Consider the following 24792-nt stretch of genomic DNA (forward strand, 5'->3'; position numbering starts at 1 on the left):
TCTTCTGTCTCAAATCTTGCTGCTATGATCATAGTTTCAATATTTAATGTACTTGAACCACTGTTTTTGAGTAATTACTCAACTGGACTGCTGAAAATAACCTAAATCGATGGTTTTGAAAATTCCAGTGTCAAGCATTATTAAAACTGATTTATTCCATGTTTTAATGAACTTCCTGTCAAAATAATTAAAAAATTCAAATCATAATTTATTGAAGATATCACAACAGTATTACAAAAAAGCAGCTAATATTTATTATCTATTATTAGGTAAGCATCAATTTTTAAAAAAACATTTTACAGATTACAGCTTTGTACTGTAATGTATGTATAACTGAACTGTAACATACTTACTTCGTAATCATTGTGATCAAGAAGCCAAAAGCCTTGAATAAGCTTAACAAGTCCCCAGGGGATAGCAAAGGCAGTTGGGAAGGAGTCAATTGAAGCTTGTGTTTTATTTGGAAAGGAATGCATGACATCTAGCAGCAAATAAATTGTCTGATATTGAGCATCTAATTAAGGCTAATAAATTTTTAAGACCAAAATTTTATCTTAGTTAGAAAAACAATGAAATAAGAATACAGAAGTGGTAAGAAGCAGAAAACAGGAATGTGCTGGTCTTGCCATTTTGAGTTATTATAACCTGAATATAGTCAGGTCCCAAACACAAAACTGCATTCTGAATAAACAGCCAGAAAGAAATACTCTTTGATTTCTGCAAGGCACTCAAAAAGCTTATCTTTAAATACTTGAGTTACAGATTCAAGCTCCATTTTTAGTCAGTGGAGTTTCCACTAAAGCAAACAAATTCTACATTTGGGATTTTTTTCTTCCCTTCCTTTCCAGCATCTACAAAACAATGGAAATTATGGTGTCCTACAATGCAGCTTAGTACTCAATGATTAAAACTAGATTTAAATCACTATGTGAATCACCACTGGGAGTTTATTTTTTTTTTTTCTTTCTGACATTCAATGTTAGGAACATATTCTAATAAGAGTGGTTTAACATACAACTGTTTTTTGTACATTTCACTATCTTAAAAAGTTTCTGCTCAATGCCTTTTCTCTCTGTTATTCTGTGTGCCTGCCCTTTTAATGGAACAAAAGCAAGCACTGTGCTGGAAAATCAACAATTTCAGCAAAAATCAGGTACTGGTAAACCACTGTTAGAAAGCCTTTTGCTCTGTAGCAGCCTATTTTAGTGCATCATTGTTGTTACTAAACACATACATGACGAAGACTGAAGAAAACTCATGTACATATACTGAAGGAGTAATAAAAATAACTAGAAAGGATACAATAGCATGTTTGCAGCTTTCTTCAATGTTTTCTAGCAAATAGAGATCCAGTAGTGCCTGAAAGGAAAAAAAAAATTTAATGGTTTTTGAGGAGGGAGATTATTATTGTTGTTTTCATTGAATACAACACTCACATGTAAACTAGCAGGTGGGTATTTCCCAGTTCCTCCTTCATCTCTCCGCCACAATTTCTCAACTTTGTCTCCTAACTGGGAAACCATTCCATCAATCATCAAGCAGTCAGAATCCCATTTTCCTCTGGAATAAAAGGTAGCAAGGATTTGGACAGAATAAAACACTAATTCCAGCCTCTCACTGTTAACCAGTCAAAAAAAAAGCTTCCATGAGTTGAAGAAAGAAACAAACACACAAATGTGTAATGATGGCTTGAAAGGCATACAAAAAAATTTTGCAGAGATGATCACTAGACCATGCTGAATTATCAAAGGAGTTCAAAATATAAATCCCAAAAAGCTGTCTTGTTAAGAGAAAAGTTGCAATGACCTTTTAGCTTTCCAGGTTTTCTTTAGTTTTATTGGATATAGTACAAAGGAAGTGTAAAAAAAAAAAAAAAAAGGCTTCTAAGTGCTAAAAATAACCACTCTCATACTGTCTAACAGAGGAAACATAATAGTATCAAAATAGCAGAACTATTCTTTACCACAAATCTAATGCCTCAAATTGGACTGCTCCAATAGAGAACTGTGAGACAACATAATGAAAATTTCAGATTTTGTTCTCAGTATCTCATTTTTGTTACTGGAAAACAAGTTATTTTTAGAAAGCTGGGCACATGAGTAAAATTTAGTATACTATCATAGGCAGCATTTATGTTTCTATACACATACCATTACAACCATGGACGGCTGAACCTTTACAAATCACATTCTTCAAAAGTCCATGACAGTTTTCTGCTGACTGTGGTGTTACCCTTTAATTTCCCGCTGACAAAAAGCATGAAAATCACACTGGACATTGTATGCTTCTAAAGGAACACACGAGCCTTTGTGTAAGGTACCTGACAAGTACGCTAAGATGAAATTTAAAGTAAATACCTAATAACACTGCAGCTTCCACCTTAACTCAGCTTGTAGTATCTTGTTCACAGTACCACAGTCTTACATTCCTTTATTTATCTTTCAGTAAGATTTCCAAAGAAAAACCTATTATCCTCTAAGCCAAGGCATATCACCTATATGCTAGCAAGCTAGTCCAGGGAAAAATTTACCTGAGGAATGGACTAGCCAGAGAGTGTTAGGCGTGCAAGCCACATGTAACTTGGACTGTCTTACTAACTTACACAAATGTACTTGTAAATTGAAGATTTAGGCCAATACAATTACTACCATCTATTATGAATCAATAAGAGGGATGACTTTTTTTTTTAAACATATTTTCTTGTGTGTCCAAAACAACTGCTGTGTGAACACTGATTTGCTGAAATGATGACTGATCCTATCCTAATTCCATGATTTTTCTCAGAAGTAACAAATTATATTGACTAGCCAATGAACTAATTATGCTACCAAAAACTGATACTAACAAATGGTACTAAGCAGAGGTATCATAAACATTGCCACACTGCAAAGTAACCTCAGTGTTCAACAGAACACATGCATCACTGAAGCCAAGAGTCCTGCCAACAAATGCTACATTAAGTATAGCTTAAATGCAAATTCAAGTGTTGATGTAAAAGCCATTTGCTTCCCCTTCTGAATTTACAGTGTAAGTGTTTTAGAATTTTCCAGTTAAGGCTTACCTTGATAAACGCTCGAGTTTCTGTCGATGACCAGTATAGTAGCTCTGAATCAGAGGATAATTGTAGAAAGGTCTGGACAAACGCATATCATCATCTACAGGCAATAAAGCAAATTAAAGAAGTAATATCACATTTTCAAACTAAAATTTTTGACTAAAATGACAGAAGATCATGCAAACTAAGCACCAAGAAACCTCCAACTCTGAAAGAAACCAGTCCTGTTTTTGCCTTTGCTAAAAGAGCTGTAAGACACCAGACTCGATTCCTTCTTGTCTCAAATGTCAAGTTTCCAGCTGATGTAGCATTCAGAACACATATTGTAAACTGAAGTTCACTGTAAAAATAATAATTCTCAAAGGGAATGGTTTTTTAAACATCATGTGAACATCCAAAACGACAGTTAAAGATGACAATGGAATTTATAATGCATCCAAATTAAAAAAAATTATTTCCAAGGCATACTTTTCCTTCAAGCAATAAGTAAGAACTTCAAACCTTGCAGGTAATGCTTTTGCTGTAAATACAAGCATTCTGGTATTTGTTGTTGAACAGTTATTTGTTTAAAATCCCAAGTATTTCAAGCTGTGGACATAACCAACTCCTTGAAGTCAGATGCTTAATGCTCTTTTCACAAAAACATCCAGGAAAGAAAACTGATTGCATTATTCTAAACTATGTATTTGAAAAACCAATACAACCAAACAAACTATGTATCTGAACAACCAACAGAACCAACATGCTGTCACTGAACCAATATGACTTGACAAAACATTTTAAGAAACATGGCTAAGCACATGTTCACAGAAATCATTTAATGAACCGTCTCCTTGATAAAAATGCTTACCTAAACCTTCTGGAAGGAGACTGGCTCGACAGAACCAGATGACCACTTGTGCATACAAAGAAACGAGGCTGGTTACCATTTGCTTGTTTTTCAAGTCTCTAAATCCTGAAAAAAGGCATAAAATTATTTTTGTTACATAATTCTTTCAAATTTTACAAAACACCCTTCATAGTTCTAAAAAGACAGCATAAAATTAACCTTTTTCACCCTGTATCACTTTCTTATTTGAACAAAACCCCCACAATCACCACCAGAACAAAACCCAAACTGCAAGAACTTCACTAAATTCACTAAAGGTTAAAATAAAATACAAAGGCTGAATTATTAAATACACTCACAAATAAGACATTTTTCCATGTAGCAGAGATCTTTATTACAGCAAACTGATTATATTTTTTTACTCAATATGCCAGGAACAATCGATAATATAAAAACTACAGAAAGTCAGGTAACTTACGAGTTACTCATTTATGCTTCCTTTACATTTTTTAGCAATTTACAATACACTATTTGCACACAACTATAAATTGGTAAGAATAAAAAAAAAAAAAAAAAACACAGAACTTCTAGCATTACCACATTCAGTTGGTGTAATTCCAAACTACACAGGTTACATAACTTCTTGCTAGCCTTCCCCCACAACATGAACAGTTTTTTTGAACTCAATACATAGTAACCCCCTTCAGATGTCAGCCCCTTCTTTCAGCTAAATCCATCTTCCAATCATCAAAACCAACAAAAGCACACATTTCCATGATTACAACACAAGCGTAATTCCAAATGTTAATAAAACACACCAAAGATAGAGCAATACTATTACAAACCTTTTTCAGTAAGTTCTTGTGCTTCTGTCAGAAAACAATTTAAGACTGTGCTAAGGTTGCTCAAAAGCAACTGGCAGTGCTGAAGAGACTGTAGTGTCTGGGGGTCAATGAAGTTGCAAGAGCCATCAAACAGCGGAACACCTTTTCAAGAACAAACATGAAATCATTAGCCTCCAGAGAAATTTCCAAGTGCACTTAAAGAACCACCTGCATTATCAGGTACCAGAAGATTACTGAAGGAGGTCAATTAGGAAGAATAATTTTATGTTTGCAGAATGACTATGCTAGTACTCACTTATTTGGTCAAACTCATCTTTTGTATAGATCACTTTGTTCCATGTCCACTCAAGAACAAACCGTAAATTAGCTGCAGAACTTGGCTGTTCTTTAAAAAAAAAAAATAATTAAAAAAAAAAATCAACAATTTCAAACTAAAAACATATATAATATAAAACCAATGTAAGTATTATTACCTTCAGATGTCCAATGTTTAATGCACCCAGTCAAAAGTTCCAAAGAACCTGTCTGGACAGCAGCTGATAGTACTGCTTCTAACTGCTCCTCCTAAACACAACAGAAAAAATAAAATGTGAATCTAACATACTTTTGACAGCTGAGCCATCAACACTGTTTCTAACTATATACTCCTTATAAGCAACTCCTTCCACTTTCATTTTGTTTCTAGCCACAAGCTGGGCTACTTGGTCTGAGAAACACTAAGCTTTTCCTCTGAAATTTCAGCATACTGACAGCTAATTCTAATCTTTATTTGCATGCCTTTGCCATATGCTGAGTAGCATCCTCTGTTAACACCCATTACACATTTTGCGCATGTAAGTTTGCCATCAGGAACGCAGGAAGGGAACAGAACAACTGTGCAATGCTTGCACAGAAACAGTGAAGCTAAGGTCAAGCAGCTTTCTAAACTGGAAACTATGAAGACATGCAGTTCTGACAGCCATACTATTAAGTAACTGTTTTGTAAAATGACAGGAAACAAGTGAAGTACTTATATTCTAAGAGGTTTAAATTTTAGGCTGTACATATACTGTACTATAATTCAGTGGCAGCTTATTTCAGACAGTGTTCTAATAATACTTCTTTCAGGTGAAACAATCATAATTTTTTCCCTTGGTTTTTTTGTTTGCTTGTTTTCTTGCATTGGGATTTTTGATTGGTTGTTTTTTTTGTTTGGGTTTTCTTTAAACACATTTCAAATTTGCATTTTCCTTATAAGCCAAATCATTACATTCAAAGTAATTTCTACACATTGATATTTCCATGTTTTTCTGAAAATGGGTGTCAGACAAGGAAATACACCAAATACTAATTACAGCACCAAGCAAAACTCCAAACCAAGCTTCTTGAACCTAATCCTGAAATTTGTCTTACTAACATTCAAAAGAAATACCATCCTCAATGCGTAACAACCACATCTGTACAGTATGGTCACAATTCAGAAAAGGGTATTAAAAAGTATTTTGATCTCCCAAGGTATTTCCAAAATAAAGCTGATATCAGAACATTGCATTTGAATATAAGAGTATATATTAGGCTTGCAAAGTAAAGAGTTTACAGGCTAGGTCAACTTGACAAGAAATTAATTTTAGCTACCACATTTCCACAAGTTTGATGAAGAATCCTGTCGACAGGAAGATGAGGGCAGTGCGAGGAAAGCCCTCCCTTTCCTAGTTTTTGCTCCACTGTATGATGTCTAGCTAGATCATCATATAGCTTAGATCCTGCTTGGAAGGAAGGGATTATCACAAAGGCTCCACCTCATGAAACTCTGAGTGAAAGGTTGGTGTACTGCAAATGGAAAACCTAAGACAGAGGCAGGTGAAGTCACTATGATGGGATAAACCAGACAGAGGAGTAGTGGGTGTTGTGAGATAAAGGTGACTAAAAATGCAGTAGCAGCAAAAGACAATCTAAGAGAAGTAAACTGGGCTACTGTAGCACAGGCCAAAGGCTACAGAGGTGAAAATATGCTTTGGGAGACTGCAAAAAAGCATACTGATGAAGGGAAAATGAGAGGAAGCAGTGATGCAATTCTCAGGTAGTAGTGATGAGTAATTGTTTACCACAGCCTGCTTCCTTGGAAGCAAATGATCATGAATAGTGCAGCAAGCTACTGTCTGTAATAGCTTGCATCTGAGTGAGACACCCTCATCAGTAGCTACTGCACTTAACGTGATGCTTTAGGAAGAGAAGAAGGTTGTTCTGAGGGAAAGCTGCTTTATGTTGTGCATGACCAGCAACAACTCGCGCACTTCCCCGAGAGTATCTGTAGCACAGAATTAACAGAATCATAGAATCATTCCAATTGGAAAAGACCTTTAAGGTCATCAAGTCCAATCACTATCTAACTTTACCAAGTCTGGTGATAAACCATGTCCCTTAGCACCACATCTTTAAAAACATCCTGGGAAGGGAATTTAAACACTTCCCTGGAGAACCCACTCCAGTTTAATAACCCTTTCAGTGAAGAAGTTTCTTCTATTAACCAATGTAAACCTCCCTGGGTGCCACTTGAGGCCATTTCCTCAAGATGGGAATTTCCTAATAGATGGGTCTTTAAAGATACATCTATTAGGGCTGTTCCCAGTCAGACTCAACCATTTGGATCTCAGAATATTACTTCCATTATGAATGGCCGACATCTGCATTTCAATGCAACTTGTAAATAATATGAAAATCAGATTATCATGTCTTGTAGCCTCTACAGCCCTGTCAGACAAGATGGATCTATTTCTCCCTTGATTCCCTGGTATGCTCTCACCTGACTCAGGCTGGATGGCTGGACATCAACTAGTCTTGGAGACAGCAAGCCAGCTACAAGACACCTATTGTAGCTATCATGAATAGCTTCACTTATTGAAGGACCAGATTTCTTCAAAAAATTCAAGGTCTGAAACATCAATCAAAAGCTACAGATTAAGACATTATTGTTATTATTCAATCACTAAAGTTCTGAACAAGAAGAAATAATATAAATGTTTATTTAAACTGTTAGAAAGCTTGCATCAGTGATATGCTTTAGGTTAGCAATCTGAATAAACATTACTATATAGAGTCTTAAATACAGCAGCCAAAAAATTATAGGCTTAAAAAAATCCTGTGAAACAGAATATTAGCCCTTTAAATGCTTCAATAAGTATTTTCTAGGCTCTCTATTTTCTCTGAACACTGAGACAAAATATACTCTATATGTGCTAAAACTAACAACTTTAAATCACACTCTGGAAGATCACTTTCAAGCTTCTCTGTACAGAAGCTGATTTATGTTGGAAATACTTCATGAGCTGAACCTTAATTCAAAGTTATTTATCACAATCTATGCAGTGGCTCAGAAGTTATGCTATGGCCAGGTTTAGGAGAAAAAAAAATTCATTTCTGAAACAGTTACATAATTTTCACTTCCTCCATTCTGTCCTTTTTCAAGCTGATCAGGGACCACAACCCTAGCTCAAGATTATGCAGGCAGTTTAGCTGATGGGCAATAAAGAAGCAACAGCTTTGTTCACCTTCCACATGATTTTTGGTTTTGCTCCAAGAGTAAGATTGCATTCCTTTCTAGACATTCAGTCCCTGACTGTGCTTCAACAGGAGACAACAGTAGTTTTACAGGCTCAAGAGTGGACCTCAAACATTATTACCATTTGCATAAAAGTGACAGGATACAATTGCATGTGGATAGAAGGATGAGTATAGAACAGTCTCTGGCACTGGAAGCAGTGCAATAAAAAAACTTAGAAAAGGTCCGTCTCTTGACATTTTCAATAAAGATACAGTGAAGGATTACCTCCTTCTGGAAGCCGGTGCAAGTCACGTGAACAACTCCTGAGTTCAGCAAGCACGTACCATCTGCAGAAACAATGAGTGTCTGACAACCTTCCATACTCTCACAGTTATGCTTTGACCAGTTTACATATTTCAAAGGCAATATCTGGAAAGATATAACTAAGTACCCATATTTTCTTCATCAGATCACTTACAAACACTTTTTAAAAAAGTAATTACTGTAGTGCTATCAAGGTGCTGAACTTTGAGCTTCAGTTCAAAGTAATTTCATTTTATGATCACCACCAGTTCACAGGCTATACTACAAAAGAATCAAAACCCAAAACTCAGTAGACCGTCAGATATATTTCACAATACGAAATGCATTATTATTACAAGGAGAGCAATGTTGGGTTTGGGGGGGGTGGGTTTATTTGGTTTGGTTTTTGAGTGCCAAACTGAACAAGAGAATCAGTAAATGGAATCTGATCTCAATTTAAGCTTATCACTATTAAAAGCAATGAAATACCTACCAAAATTATAGGTGCTTGGATTAAAAAACTGCTCAGGTGGTGGGTAAGAAGGAGGAACTCCTCGACTTAAGCTCCGTTCATGTACAAGAATATCCAAAATGAGATTTGGAGAAGTCATGCTTATTACAGTATCCAGTGACCAGAATGCAAAATAGGGACAATCATGAAGGAATTCTTCTGGCCTTAAAGAAAATAAGTGCACAAACTAAATGCTGACTTTCAAAGTAATTGTTTGTAGGGATATTGAAAACAACTTAATAAAAATCTACCTTAGCGAATCTGGCATTTGAGCATGATACCAGCGATTAATGTCAAACACACCCAAGTAAGTAGATGGTTTTCCCTGACCATACGTGTTCACTTGCCAACTGAAGATTGATACACTGGTGTCAGGAGATATTACTGTAAAAGACGAGACATAGTTTCTTATTTGTAGAAAATATATCTTTTTAAAAAATAATTTTTAAAATGCCACTTTCTATCTTTTCTATTTAATTCTCTTACACTGCTCATGAAAAACAACGCTTACTACAAATATTAAAAAAAAAATTATAACATGGCAAAAATCTCTCTGGTAAGTTTCAGTCATACTGTCCCTTTTTCCTGTTCAAATTGTATCAGTTCTAAGTCAAATCAAAGACAATTATTAGCCAATGAAATTTTACATACACTAAGAACTGATAAATATATTTAGTTAGATGAATAATCTAGGAAAAATAATGCCAGGACCACATATGTTGCTACTTTTAGAAAACATACAAATAATTATACATTTGTATCAGTAAGCTGGCATTACTAATTTCCAGATGTGACTCAATTAAGTTTTAAGAATAGTTCCTTTACAGTATATTCACAATGAGAGAACACAACTAATCACATGAAATAAACAAACCCCCACAAACAAGAAATTCAGATAAAGATTTTAACATAAAACATTCACAATGTTATACTTCAGTTCTCTAAAGAAACGGAATGGCCTGTCTTCTCTGAGGAGAATGCATTCTCTATATGTAAGGAACAAGACAATGGTATGCTTGACAAAATGTTTCTTTGTTCAATTCATCATTATTGTTTAGGGATTCTAATACACTCTGCTATGTTTCATTGTGATGAAACTGCCTTTGAAGATGTCAATTATTTTTACAATTCAGAAGATTACTTTGCTGCTAGCCTCAACACACAGCTCATGTGTGCCAAAAACTCAAATGGAACAGATCCTGAATAAAAGTTGATTAGAAACCACCAGAAAAATTACTTCATAAAATGGAGACAGAAAGGTTCTTTTTGTTGTTGTTTTTGTGTTTAGATTTGGGGCTGGGTGGGTATTTGTTTATTTTTAAAAAGTTTTTAGAAGGCTCTCTCCTCAGAAACATGACACAAGTGGAGAAAACCCAAAGCTGTTATTAATGGATTTTGACACATTGTTCACAGAGTATGGCATCTCAAAAGCAATGGAAGTTGCTGCTTCAGGACTAAGTCAAAGATAATAAACAGAAATAAGTCGAGAAATCTCCTAGCCATCTCCTTTGTAACATCAGATGCAAGTTAGGGCCATTAAGAAAGTGAATGTGAATAACATCCAAAAAAATGAATGTTACTACTGCAGCAGGCTCAAATGTCAGAACATATTGGAATTTGTAAGCCCAGAGATGCACAGCAAATTACTGTTCCAGTGTTTGACATTCCTTTTGGTGAACCAATTTTTCCTTAGTATGCTATCTAAACCTATCCTGGCACAACTTGAGCCCATTTCCTCTTGTCCTGTCACTTGTTAGGAGAAGAGAATGATACCCATCTCACTGCAACCTCCTTTCAAGTAGCAGTAGCGTGGTAAGATCTCCCCTAAGCCTACTTTTCTCCAGACTACACAACCCCAGTTCACTCAACCATTCCTTCTAACAGTTGTTTGTCTAGACCCTTCACCAGCTTCATTGCTCTTCTTTGAAAGGGCACCTTCTAGCACCTCAGTGTCCTTTTCGTAGTGAGGAACCCAAAACTTAACACAGTATTCAAGGTATGACCTCACCAGAACCAAGTACAAGGGGACAATCACTTCCCTAGTCCTGCTGGCCACACAACTTCTGACACAAGATAGGATGCTGTTGGCCTTCCTGGCCACCTGGTAACACTGCCTTACTGAGGGTGCACTCTCCTTTGTCCAGGTCACTGATAAAGATTAAAAAAAAAAAAAAAAAATGGAACTGGCTCCAACAGGATGCAGATGCAGGCATAGGTTTGAGCAGGGAAAAAGCAATTCAGGTAGCATTCCTAAGTAATGAACAGAATGATCTTATTGTTCAAAGATGACAGCTGGAAGAATAAAACGACTAGCCAGCAATGCACAGATGACCCCATCATACATCACTATAGCATGTCAACAAGCATAAATAAAACCTTTTTTTTTAATTTTCTTTAAAGAAGACACACAGAACTTAATCACCCAACTTTTCTTTTTAAATAAGCCCAAGAAGTTAGTATTTAAGACTTTCGGACTGTGATTACAGAACAGCATTTACTGCTTAGATTCCAAACCCAATCATTTTAGAATAACCACACAGAGACATCAGAACAAACCTTCATTAACACTATCCTCTCTGTCAACATGATTGCGAAACTTTTCTACAGTCTGACAGCTGAGTAATTTGGTGTTGCTGGTCGTCCCTCTCAAGGGAAAGATTCCACCCGTGAGATCTAAACTGTACCTTTCATCACAGTATTCCAAACCCTGGAGAAAAAAAGCCATAATGACATAAAAGGTCATTTTGAGGTAAAAACATACATTATACCTAAATATGAAAGTACATATCTAATGTCATATACATATTACACTGTATATTTCCCATGAGCTTATTTCTGATGGCAAATAAAACATCAGACGTGCAAGAGAATGAACTGTCAAATTGTAAAAGGCAAGTTTGTCTGCAAAAGCCAGTATTTAGCATTTCCCTAGCTAAAATTTGAACTGAAGTATGTACAGTCCATTCCGTTTTATTAAGTAATTTTGGAAATAACAAACATGCAGAGCAGTTAAGGCCAAAACCATCTCTTTGAAAAACTTAGTATGAAGCCTAAGGAAAGAATCTCATTTTTATTGTAGGATGAATAGATGCTAAAACCAATTTTAATAAAAGATGTTCTGAACAAGAAGTCCACTATTCTGAAAGACAGTTTCATTAGATAAAGTACTAAAGCTCCAGAAACCTGTCAAGAGATTAATTTTGATGGCTAGAAATTTCATCTTCTATTCATATATGAAAAATCAGTTCCCCACAAAGCTGGGGCAGAGGGGAGGGGGAAAACAATACCAAACAACTCCTGCCTAAGACAAATTCTGAAGCAAAACAGTGTATTTTAAATTTTTCACACAAGGGCAAGCAAATCTAAGTTAAGGAACTCTAGTGAATGGAAAATACTAAACACTGACTTTATTTACTAGTAAAATAAGACGACAGTTTTCAAGTGAGATGCACTGGTCAGAAGACACTGCATACTCTGTCCATCCATAAGCACTGTATAGGACAAAGGTAAAGATGTGCTCCATGACCATGATTTGATGCACTAGATTTAGCAACTGCTAAGATGGTATATATAAAAAAATAATCTTTGCAATCGTAACTTTTATGTTTAATTACTTGAGACTTAAACTGCCCTTGAATGCAATGGAAACATGTTTGACAAACATTTATAAAGAGTGTCACATTTCAGAAGTCCTCTTTGTGACTTTTTATCATGATAAAAAGTCAAAGATGCACTGTTTCATAGCCTCAAGTCTGATTCCTGTCCTAATGCATTTTTTCTCATTTTAGATCTTTTGGGAGTTGGTTTGGGGTATTTTTGGCAGCAGGCGTTAACAGGTGTTGGTGTGAAGCTACACGTGTAAACTGCTCATCTGGAAGCTAGCTAAAGAACCTGGCTTTTCTCACTGGTTCAACTCTTAGTTGTTTAGTTCCCTCTTTAACCAGCTTGAAAAAAGAATCAGTCTTACAATCTGGTACAATACCTGTCTAAAGGAAACAAACAGCAGAGGAGCATAATATCTCAAAGCGAGAGACTGGTGCCTGACACCTCTTAGAAGCCTGTGAATGTCTAACTGGTGGCCCTCTATAGAGGGCTAAAAGTCTTCCACTAACCACACTACAGCTTTCAAAAGGTCACAAACTTAATGAGATTATTTAATTACTTTTTTAAAAAAGTGTCCACTGGAATTTCTAGCAGACCCATTTTTAAAGGTTGACAAATCATTTCAACCCCCTGAACTAAAAGCTGACACTTGCCACATCTTATTCAGGAAAATTAAGATGACCAAAACAAAGAACCACCAAACAGTAAAAGGTCCCACACTTCAATATTAAACTCCTGAGACACAACAAAGTAGCCACAAGACAAATGGATAGAGATAATTGCTGTTTTTTTTTTCCCCAAAGATGTACACAGTACAAGGTACTGTCTTTGCCTCTGCTAAGACTGTAGCTAAACTTTTGAAAAAGGATAGAACAAAGCAGAAGTTCAAAAGTGAAACTGGAGAAAGATTAAAGACTCTTTCTCCTATCAACTTGCCAAAGTGCCTAGAGCACAAGAGATGCAGAAGTGAACTGCAGTGAAAAGCCTTTTAAAATTAAACTCAATCAGGGTGCTCTGTTCAGCTAGAGCTAGGTATATTATGTCATAAATACCATGCATCAAAGATAAAGAGACAACATCCATATTTAGAACACACTGAATCACCTGAAGACATTTTTACTTTGTCGCCACGATAGGCAATACATTTATATACAATAAAGAAACATCACCTTTTCCAAACTCTGAACTTTTATCTATTCAAAGACAACACTTAAAAATGAGGAAGGACCTTTACCATATATAAGATAAAAATTCAACCTCATTCAAAAAAATCCAAGCAGAGAGTATCACAATAAAAGAATTATCCTGATTTGATTCAACACCTACTGAATATATATAAGAAAAAATATCAAAATAGGAGGAAAGAATGCTCTCCAATTTCCCTCAAAAAGATTTTTGGAAGAGTTCCAAGCATACTACTGAATAGAATTATAAAGATGCATCTTGTATCGGTTAGGTTATTTGAAATATAATAGTACCTCATCTGTATTTTCAACACAGCCAGTTCTGAAAATTCACATGCACTCTTCTGACCAAATGATACCATTGTTTACTGCTAGTATTTATGTATTTTACTGGCATTAAGAATAGATTCCACAAGTAACCCAGTCAAAAAGTAGAAAGAGTTATCTTGACAGCTACTAAGTTTCAGAATCAACACTTAAGAAACACTCTGAGTAGGTTTCATTTAAAGTCCAGCTGTCAGAGCTCAAACAAAACACAAGAATGCAAAACCAAAATCAGAAAAGAATTAAAGCTCTATGACCATATTAAAAAAAATATAGAAGTTTATGCAAGTCTGCAATCTGGTTAAATAAAGCTATTCAAAGCCCCATCTTCTTTTCCATTAATTTGGTGTTTAAATAAAAAAAATTTTGTGTAAAAGCTACTTCCTCTTCAGGAACTGATTTTATATGGGCTCTCTACAAGTCTAGTTGGAACACATGACATTGCAGGATAAAAATGTACTATTGGTTTTCAAGAAGTATGGATAAAGCCATACCCAGTAAGACTAGGGAGAAGATTTTTTTCAGTCAGTTTTGAATTTTGATGGTACATATCAGCCCTGCCAATGTAACTGATTCTCACAAAGTTATGCTTTTCATCTTTTCACACATACGCACGTCTTACCTCATACATGACTTGTCCTGATGCCAAGCGCTTTCTGTCACCAAATGCTAACTGCAACAGATGTAAACTCACAACATCACCTTCACTGAAAAAGGTATAAATTATGAAATTTGATTACAAGCTGCTTTACAATCCTCATCATTTTATCAGATCTAGACAGTAGTTTCCTTAATAACATGCTCCTGATGAAAATTAAAACAACACATCAGAAAACATGACAATTGGTCACATTTAGCTGCTAAAACATAAAGGAGGAAGTTTTGACACTACCAGCTTCCGGGGCAAATGCTAGCCATACAATTTGAAAGCTTTAACACATGGTATGGACTAAAAATTGTGGAAACAGCTTTTCACAGTGAGTTCTCAATCACACTTGCTTTAAAGTACAAAAGACTGCCACTCAATGAACAGCTGAGCTGATTAAACAGCTTGCTGATGCTGAGAGAGAGATCTTTCCACCCTGCTGTTTCCACAAAGCTCCAGTCCTTCTCTAGCACACGCTGCACCCTTCCACATTCTGATTTGATTCATTAGCCCAGCAGGTGCCATTAACTTTTTTGCCAGTGATAGTTTCCTGCCAAATGAGTTGAACTGGCTCACAAAGGCTCCAAAGACTGCTGAAGATGGCACAAGGTAATAGGCAATAGTCACCACCTCCTTTAGGGGCACCAGGCTGTTGTACTGGGCACATTTATTGTTCCAGATCTGCAGCCTCAACTACTTTTAATCATATGGTATGAATATCAAACAAATTATAAAGCAGTTATCAAGAAACAAAGGAAATTATTTGAGAATGAAGTACAAACATACACAATCACTGTTGCTTTGCCTTCCTTCAGAAGGCAGGAACTAGGAGGTCCATCTTCACATCTTTAAAACCTGTAAAAACTGCATTGTAAGCTTAACACTTTCTCTACCCAAGACAATCTCCTGCACAGCTCAATAAACAAAACAAATACATGTGTATCAACTGTATGTGAACAAGTAATTAAGAAGCAATTCAGTGGTTTATAGTTAAGTTTTTACTCACCTTTCTTGTGTAGACTGAACAGCCCACAGGTAGCAACAATTGCGAGGATCATTCTCAGGCTCCTGAAAAGTAACAGCATACACAGGAATCCTTCCTCCTTCAAGCTGAGAGTGGTGTCTGCAGATTTAAAAAAAAAATTAAAAAGAAGGAATAAAGGTAAGTCTACTAGCTCTAAATGTTTTATAGAATGGTAGAGGCATCTTCTGAGAAAAGAGCACCTAAAATGCTTATCTCCTCAGAGTACAGAAGTCTGCAGTTCCATCTCCATCAAGGGAGTTAAGGAAGCAGCTACATTTTATGCACAGTCCACAGGTGAGGAAATTACTGTCCGTCGAATGCAATAACCTGGGTTTATCTCCTATGCTTGAGGAGGAGGAGGAACATAAATGATTGCTTCAGTTGCCAGGCAGAAGTTTGTTCCTACTGTTGTAGCCTACTTCAATACTGAACTTAAAATGCAGCACATCTTCCAAACAAATTTAAAACAGTACTTTCTCTTTTCATTACTTGGACTACATAAAGCATTTTTCTCCAAGATTTCTGAATCACATCAGTACCTTCACAGTCCATTCTTGCCACCTAATTATTCCTCCACTGTCTGTGTATGGATCTAACAGTTTCTTGACAGTTTCTGGTAAGTCACTACAGATTTGCTTAAATGAATCGCTACTCAAATTTAGTCGCATATTTAAGTAAGATTGCTCTTTGGCAGATTTAAACTAATCTCTCAATTCCTCTATTGCTTATAAATCTACATGTCCCTTGTTATCATCTCCAAGTGTTCCAAGCAAACTTTCATTTGTATGCCTCACTGCCTTGGAATAAGTCAATCTCCTATTTCAGTCAAGGCTTTAGGAAATGTAGAGAAGAGTGTTTTTTTCAGGCATAGATCAGCTACTAATTCCTCATGTCTCACTAGTATCATCCTGGACATTTTAAAGAATATCACCCAAATCACACCACTAACATACTTAAGTCTTTCGATGTATGATCTAATTGCAGGAACTGGTTCTGAAAAATAATTTCTAACGTCTGTTTGACTGAAATGCACACATTTCCTAGTAACTACTGATACACTGTTTTACAGCTCTGTCACATCCTAACTGCTTGACATAACCTAAAGAAGCCTGCTTTCCACAATCTCTCAATTCACAGGCACAATACAGGAAACAATCTTAGTTCACTAAGAATGCATTCCATTTAAACTGTGCATGACTTAAATTATTTCAGAAGATTGCAGTCAGAATTTTAGACCTTGAAACAGTTCCGTTTGAATTACCACACTTCCTTAAGCAAAAAATTGAGACCCTTGTACCTCCAGGCATGAACAAGTGTAAAAAGTCATACTTACTCCCTCTTCAGCGTTTTCATATTCCATAGAGACAGGTAGCCATCTGAAAAACCCACAACAAGCTGATTGCTTCTGCTTATGTAGCACACAGTTGATATTGCTGTTCCTGAAGGATTTTGTAATTGGAAACACAGATGTCTCCCTTCTCTGGTCACAGTTTCTCTTCTTTGTGGAACTTCAGCAGGAATTCTAGTGACAACTTCTAGATCTACACAGACAAAACCACACAATAAATGAATATTACGCCATTTAGATTGCATTTTAAACAGTGACAGGACAACACACGCAAACTAATTCTACCATCCCAGGCAAAAAAAAAAAAAAAACACAAAAATACTTAGGCAACACTTTTGTTGCTACTGCCATTTTATAAGTATTCAAAGAACAGAAGAACTCTCTGACAGGTAATCTTACTTGTATTTCAAAACCAGGTAGAAGCGTAACTTTCACAGACAAATTATTCTTGGACTCTAAATCAGGAGTTTGGGCCTCATGATAAAGCCTGTTTTAGGTAGTAGTTCCTGAAGCCATTGATATAATAGCCAAAGCAGCCTATGTGATCTGAATACACAAATTAGAGATTTCATTCATTCATATACATGACTTTTGTTAACTGGGATTCATTTTAAAAAACCTCAAGTCCATTAACAAAAGCAGTAAGAAACAAAGCATCTTAACAACTTCCCATCAGGCATCTGCACTGACTCATACCACAACATTTCCACATGACACTGGCAAGAATCATAGTGACATAGGGATCTTGGGAGAAGGGGGCATTTATAACCTTAGAAGTATTAAGCCACCATCATTTTTAATCAGTCTAGGATAATACAATGTCACCACCTATAACCAGTACTCATGTCTGCACACTATTATCCTCAAAGTAGCATGCATATTACGACACAAATTTTCTTACTTTAATTAAAAAGTTTAAAAACTGCAACCTTACCTGATGCTTCTATTTCATTCTGACTGCAAGATAAATCATCCAAACAAAGGTCAACTAGAAGGAGATGGCCAACATCTGTAGCCACTGCTGCCACTCCAAAGAGCCACCGCAAACTCTGATGCAGGTGCCGAGTGCTCACACTAGCTCCTCCGTGACTAGTGATTGGTTCTATAGCAGTTACCTACAGCAAAAACTACAAATTAATATTTAAGCTATTTGACAGCCTAAATAAAAATCATTCAAAAGTGAATCCAGAATTAGCACATCAGAAGCAAGAAAGTAAATATAGGATCATAATAGTTGTACTTGGAAAAAATGCTGGATTTTTCATTAAAAAAATAAAATCTAATACTGCTTTCTACATACTGCATTTCATATAATTATTTAACCCTATGCTACATTCTGTTATTACATCTTACCAATTCCATCTCCTATTCAGAAAAAAACAACTCCAAGAAACATAGAATCAGTTATATGCAAGAAACTGGAAAACAAATCTTATGAAGAGCAACTGAAGGAGCTGGGGCTGTTTAGTCTGCAAACAAGGAGGCTGAGGGGAGATCTCATCGCTGTCTACTACCTGAAAGAACATTGTGGAGAGGCTGGTGCTGGCCTCTTCACACAGGTAATTAGTGATAGAACAAGAGGTAATGGCCTCAAGCCGCAACAGGGTAGGTTTAGACCGGACATGAGAAAAAAACCTTTTTTCACAGAGAGTGGTCAAGAACTGGAATGGGCTGCCCAGGGAGGTGCTCGAGTAACCAACCCTGGATGTATTTAAAGGTCATTTAGATGTATTGCTTGGGGATATGATTTAAGGGTGAACTTTGTAGAATAGGATTATCAGTTGGACTTGACAATCCCAAGGTTTTTTTCCAACCTGAATGTTTCTGTGATTCTGTGATCATATTTAAGAGACATAGGCAAGAAAACCAAAATTAAATCTACTTCTCTCACTGCTTACAGCCAATTAGCACTGTGATACAGTCTATGCCTTCTTTGCCAAACAGGTATTAGGATAAATCTTGGCTCTAAATCAGACCAGGCAGTAGTCAAGTTGCGTGGTAGACACTTCATCAGAATGAGAATTTTTTCTGAAGTGCTGAAGGGAGATACTAGCTTAGTAAAATTTACACTAGTTCTCGTTGTGAATAAAAATAACAACCAGATAAAGTAAAGGCATATTTAAATGCACAGGAATGTTTATGAACATTTTAAAAGCCAGAAAAAAAAAAAACAAAACCCACAACAGCAAAGAGAACAGCAGCTTGTTAGATAAAAAGCTAACTGCAGCTAAGGAAGAAGTACTCACAGCTCTCTAACATGCAAAACAGCACTCTCAGAACTTTATTACAGGGTGAAGACAGACCTTTCAGCACCCACCACTCACCCGAGGGCATTAAAAAAAAATCCTCTATAGCAGAGATACAAGCACAGGAAGACTCCTGCACTAAAGCTATGCAACGAAAGAACATAGGTTATTGTTCAGCCTTCTTACAGAGCACAACATGACGAGACAGGGATCTTTACTTCAGAAATGAAGTTTTATAGGAAAATATTACAAAGATGTGAGTAACACAAAAGAGGCCATTTTTAATACTTTTTAAATTTACCCCCAGGTGTGGGGAGAAATATCCAAATCTCTAAGCATCAAAATTTCTCCTCTCCCATATCAAGCACTTGCCCAGCAATTTACTACAGAATTTACCTTTCACCTCAGTTGTAAGAATTCTTACCTTAGAAATAGCTGTAGTAATTTACAGGAAATTTACAGGCAATTGCCTAAATTAAATTGAATTTCCAGTCTTCTCAGCTACTCAAAGGACTGCCAAAAGCATTTTGATTATCCAAATTCTTGCTGCTCCAAGTGTTGATCATGGTTATGAGGAAAACAGAACCATGCTATGTGTTTTGCTGCAGAATTAACCAAAGTTCAAGTGTTGCTACTAAGTTCCTTTTTCATTGTACAACTGACTGCAATGGAATCTTTTCCATTTTTGCATATGCAAAAATGTTTCCTGGCTATAAAACTCCAATTTTCCATATAGAAGCTCCTGAAAGAACGTATTTTTTCCACTCTGGTACACACTGGCTTTTCGTATTCTCCTAGACTACTGCCAGGTCATTCTGGGAATGAACAAAGAAAACTTTTCGCAGCTCACTAAATCTAAATGCTAGCCTTCCGCCTCATACAAATCAGGAAAATTTATGAAGATACTGTTCAATAGTTCTGAAACATACAGCCAATGTAATACAATTTAATCAATGTTTTTAATTCAGATTTGCTTCTACTAGAATCCTATTCATATCATACTCCGTTAACATTTCTAGTTTTCTGCTGCATTTCACATGTACATATCTATAGAGCTCACACACAAAAGTGCTCACACAAAAATAATTTAAAAAATATGCCGAAATTCATTCAAAGCTTGTGAGTTTGGATTTTTTAACACATTCCTTTAGTCTCTGACACATCTACTTCTACACTAAAAGCTAGTCATAAAGTTATTATAAATACACTATAATAATACACTAATGGCTTGACACTCTGGACCAGAGTTTACTCCATGTTAGTGTTAACCTGTACAACTTGGTTTTCCACAGAAGATACATCTACACAGAAAATAGTCCAGAAATTAAGGTGCCAGGTGCTCATTAAAGCCTTAGAACAGTTAACAGCAAAACCTGCAGAAAGTGATATTAAGAATGCATTTTACTTTGAAAAAGAATCAGTGTGAACAATCAGAGAAATACTCAAGTAGATTAAAAATGCATATTATCAAATTTGTAAGTTGGAGGTACAAGCTGCAGAATAAATTAAAAACATATGGGCAGTGACCAAGTTTACACTTGATCTATTTAGTTTTTGCTTACCCTTATGCCCTCTCACAACTTAGAAGTTAACAGCTCAACTAGCAGTATCTCTGTCCTGTCTATGCTGATCTAATTAAGAGCAAAAAGACAGGAAGCAAAATGGAAGCAATGGATCAAACATGCTTGTCATAAAGACAACTCAGGGAATAAGAGCAAAAATTCAGATAAACTTTGGCTTTATTACAAAATTCATAACCTTCATCCCACATCAGCCAATATTTCCCCCAAAGGCTTCTTCATATTTTTCACTGAATCCCATTTTTGTGATATAGAAAAACTTGCTAATACAACTGCCAAATACATTTAACTTCAAATCACTTCTGTTGGCACAGGTTCAATATACGACATTATCCTTCTTTAGGACAGGATTAAACGGCCTCAGGTTATGTCAGGGGAGGTTTAGATTAGGTATTAGGTAAAATTTCTTTACTGAAAGAGTGGTCAAGCATTGGAATAGGTTGCCCAGGTAAGTGGAGGCATCAACATCCCTGAAACTGTTAAAAAAAACCTTGTAGACATGGCTCTTTGGGACATGGTTTAGAGGGCATGGTGGTATTGGATTGACAGCTCAACTCGATGATCTCACAGGTCTTTTCCAGCTTTAATGATTCTATCACTCTACAACCTTTCCATTTCCTATTTCCAGCTTATTTAGATTTAATAAAACTTAAAATTATTTTATTCTTTACAAATCTAATCTTATTATCCACTTCTGTCAACAGTTTGCCTTTCCATCTAAAACTCTAGGACTTATCAAGATGATTGTCAAACTAACACAGTGGAGCACCAACTCAACTCCTATCTTCAGAAATTACCACAGTATTACGCTCATGACTAGTAACTGCCCTGCAGCATTACAAATGAAACTCCATCAGTATTTTAGCAAGCCCAACCAAATCACATTATGGAAAACTGAGCAATAGGTATGTATTTCACAGAATTGTCAGGGTTGGAAGGGACCTCAAGGATCATCTAGTTCCAACCTCCTTGCCATAGGCTGGGACACTTTCCACCAGATCAGGCTGCCCAGAGCCACATCCAGCCTGGCCTTAAAAACATCCAGGGATGGAGCTTCCACCACCTCCCTAGGCAACCTGTTCCAGCGTCAGCAACCTGTTGAGTGTCATGTGCAACCTTGGCATACTTAATGCAGATTATAAAAATGCAGTGAATCTTGATGCTCTATTAACTTATGCTGATTCTTGTTTACATTAAGTTAATGAGATGAGGGGACAGTACATCACTTCAGTTTACAGGTTATAGAAGACAGAAAAAAAATAGTAGTAGTACACTAGTGTATCCTAGCTAAACAAACAAAAAACAAAAACTGCAGATTCAAAGTCAATCGTTCACCAGTCCACCAAGTAACTTTACTAAAGACTCTTTTTCCTATCCTGGGTCAACATAAAAATGTGTTCTGATCTGAAGTCACAGGCTTGCTAGTTGGAGATATATCAGAATGTGTCCAACCACAACTAGGGAAGTTTGAGATATTTTTAAGACAGCGCTTCTGACAAAAATTAAACATTTAGGAAATGTATGTTATGGACACTTTAAAGAGTTGGGGGGTTTGTATTTTTCACTCTGGGCAAGAAATGTTATTTTTTTAGGGTCTTTTTGTGGAAGTGCAATTACATGCTCTATAAAACCAGAAAAACTTGTGTTACCATCAGTATACTCATAAGATGATAGATACTATGATGTAAAATCATATCATTAAGACTGGATACTATGATGAGACAGTATACTAATGCAACACTCCGAAAGAAATGCTCCAAAGCTTTTCCTGAAATAGTATTATGCAACACCCAACAACACAACAGCATTTCTCTGATTAAAAAGTACATACCCTTCCTGGAAGAACAACTGATTTAACCACTCTTGATATTCCAAGATCATACAGACAGAGAACACTTCCCTCTGCTTCTTCCAACCCAACCAGTAGGCCAGTTCTCTTCTGCCAGGAAAATTCCTTTACCACACGAACAGTGGGAGGCTGTTCATTTACTCCACTGAAACGGTATGCAGAGAGCCGCTCTCCTGTCACAGAGTTCACTACCTCAAGTTGAGGACCACACGCCAGCCACGCTAGGCCATTTCTGCCTGTAAGAGAAAGAAAGCTGACTAAAGCAAATTTCCAATAGAAGATTGAAAACAACTGAAATATCACAGTCACTGGCCCTTTCCTTCAATAAAAGTACCTAACAGAGGAAAAGCAGCTTACCTAATTGTGGTCAATTATTTAAAATCACCCATTGAAATCCTCAAGCAGTACACATACTAAAATTAATAACCTTATTATTTTGCATTTGTACTTGTCCTTCCTACTCTCAAGAATTTTTATTCTTTGGGATTAAGATTGCAATATATTGATCTATCGTCTTTATGCCGTATTTGACAATATTTCTAGAAATCATTTAAATACACACAACTCTTAAAGCATCCTTCAAATACAACAAATCTAACCCAATTAATTTTTTTTATTTTACTTGACACATGCCTACCTTAGGCAGGGATTTGGACTTCAACAAGCAATTACCTTACAATGGAAACTGCATGAGTAAATTTAAACTTTTACATGTGCTGATCACAAAGAATTTAACACATTTTGCATCACTGAACTACTTCACATTCCAAGCAAATATTAACTCAATTACTGCATTTACAGTTAAGACAGTGACCTGGTCTTAACAGAAGCCTAGACTTCCAGACAGGCACCTAGCTCTGCTTTCAGGTCACATAGAAAGTAACTACCTAACCTGCTTAGCCACTTTGAGCAACTCTCACTGGGCACTCATCTGCATCCTATTAAATACTTTGGAAATATGGCTGCAGTGCTTAACAGTGGGATCCTCTTCTGCTTTTATTCAGACCAAAAAAGACAGAGGCAGAACTCCCTGCTTTTTAAAACTGTAGATGAACTATTTCTGTGCATGATGTCATGATGGTCACAGAGTTTGAGCTGGCACAAACAAATACACCCCAAAACAACATCATTACTTTTTTGAAAACCGCATTTCATTAAAAATTGAAGATGACTCATTGACTGAGCATATTTAAGTGAATTATTTTAACAGCACAAGACTGGTGCAGGTTGTTGTGATTTCAAAGTTTAACTACACTAATGTTTTAATATTGACATTTTTAATCATTAAAATATCCTTTTTGTTCTCTCAAAACCTGATGCATCTTAACAGCACCAGCCTGACACAGCTCATACTATAACCCTTCAGTGAAACTCTGGGCAACAATAACTTTATATCGAGACCACATTTGAAGGAAAATGCTCACCTCCAGAAAACTTCCCACTCAGCACAGAATCTAGGGTTATCTCATCTTCCCCAAGTGCTTGAATAGTCACCTCCGGAAACTGCAGCAGACTGCTCGTTACCTGAGCCGTTAGGTCTCGCATTCTTCACTGTACATAAATTAATAAAAAAATAAAATAAAATCAAACATTAGACTCATGTCAGCCACAAATGTTTTTGCAAGAAAAATTTCATCAGTATACTAAGAATAATCTATACATTGCCTGTAGCTCTTTTCCTTAGATAGGTAACAGGAGAAAAAAGTAATACACTGAGTGCCATTCTACTCACATAGGTTAGTAAGATGCAATCTGAGATAAATAATTTTTAAAAAGTTTCTCAGTAAGAAGTCTAAGTTTCCATTTGTCCTTTCCCTTGATTTTATACTTTATTTCTTATTGTCAATTGTCTTCTAACAGATTTCACCCATAATTTGCCTTGTTCACTATTTGCATAATTTTTTGAACGCTAAGTTCTTAACTAC

General features: G+C 36.1%; 1 protein-coding gene across 1 annotated transcript in view; it reads right to left on the reverse strand.

The window, feature by feature from the left end:
* AHCTF1 (AT-hook containing transcription factor 1) overlaps positions 1-24412 on the reverse strand; it is a 38717-nt gene extending 14305 nt beyond the window's left edge. The window contains exons 1-19 of the mRNA XM_054393056.1: positions 24292-24412; positions 22850-23103; positions 18127-18307; positions 17178-17385; positions 15827-15943; positions 14797-14881; positions 11620-11770; positions 9315-9447; positions 9046-9227; positions 8535-8596; positions 7512-7640; positions 5203-5293; positions 5025-5114; positions 4730-4870; positions 3906-4010; positions 3062-3155; positions 1437-1560; positions 1303-1359; positions 354-500 (exon numbers count right to left, since the gene is read on the reverse strand). Of these exons, the coding sequence (XP_054249031.1) occupies positions 354-500; positions 1303-1359; positions 1437-1560; positions 3062-3155; positions 3906-4010; positions 4730-4870; positions 5025-5114; positions 5203-5293; positions 7512-7640; positions 8535-8596; positions 9046-9227; positions 9315-9447; positions 11620-11770; positions 14797-14881; positions 15827-15943; positions 17178-17385; positions 18127-18307; positions 22850-23103; positions 24292-24412 (2472 nt within the window). The remainder of the gene's footprint in view (positions 1-353; positions 501-1302; positions 1360-1436; positions 1561-3061; positions 3156-3905; positions 4011-4729; positions 4871-5024; positions 5115-5202; positions 5294-7511; positions 7641-8534; positions 8597-9045; positions 9228-9314; positions 9448-11619; positions 11771-14796; positions 14882-15826; positions 15944-17177; positions 17386-18126; positions 18308-22849; positions 23104-24291) is intronic.
* Between the last annotated feature and the right edge of the window lie 380 nt (positions 24413-24792).

The sequence above is a fragment of the Indicator indicator genome, chromosome 2 (assembly GCF_027791375.1).
Source record: "Indicator indicator isolate 239-I01 chromosome 2, UM_Iind_1.1, whole genome shotgun sequence".
Classification (NCBI taxonomy): Eukaryota; Metazoa; Chordata; class Aves; order Piciformes; family Indicatoridae; genus Indicator; species Indicator indicator.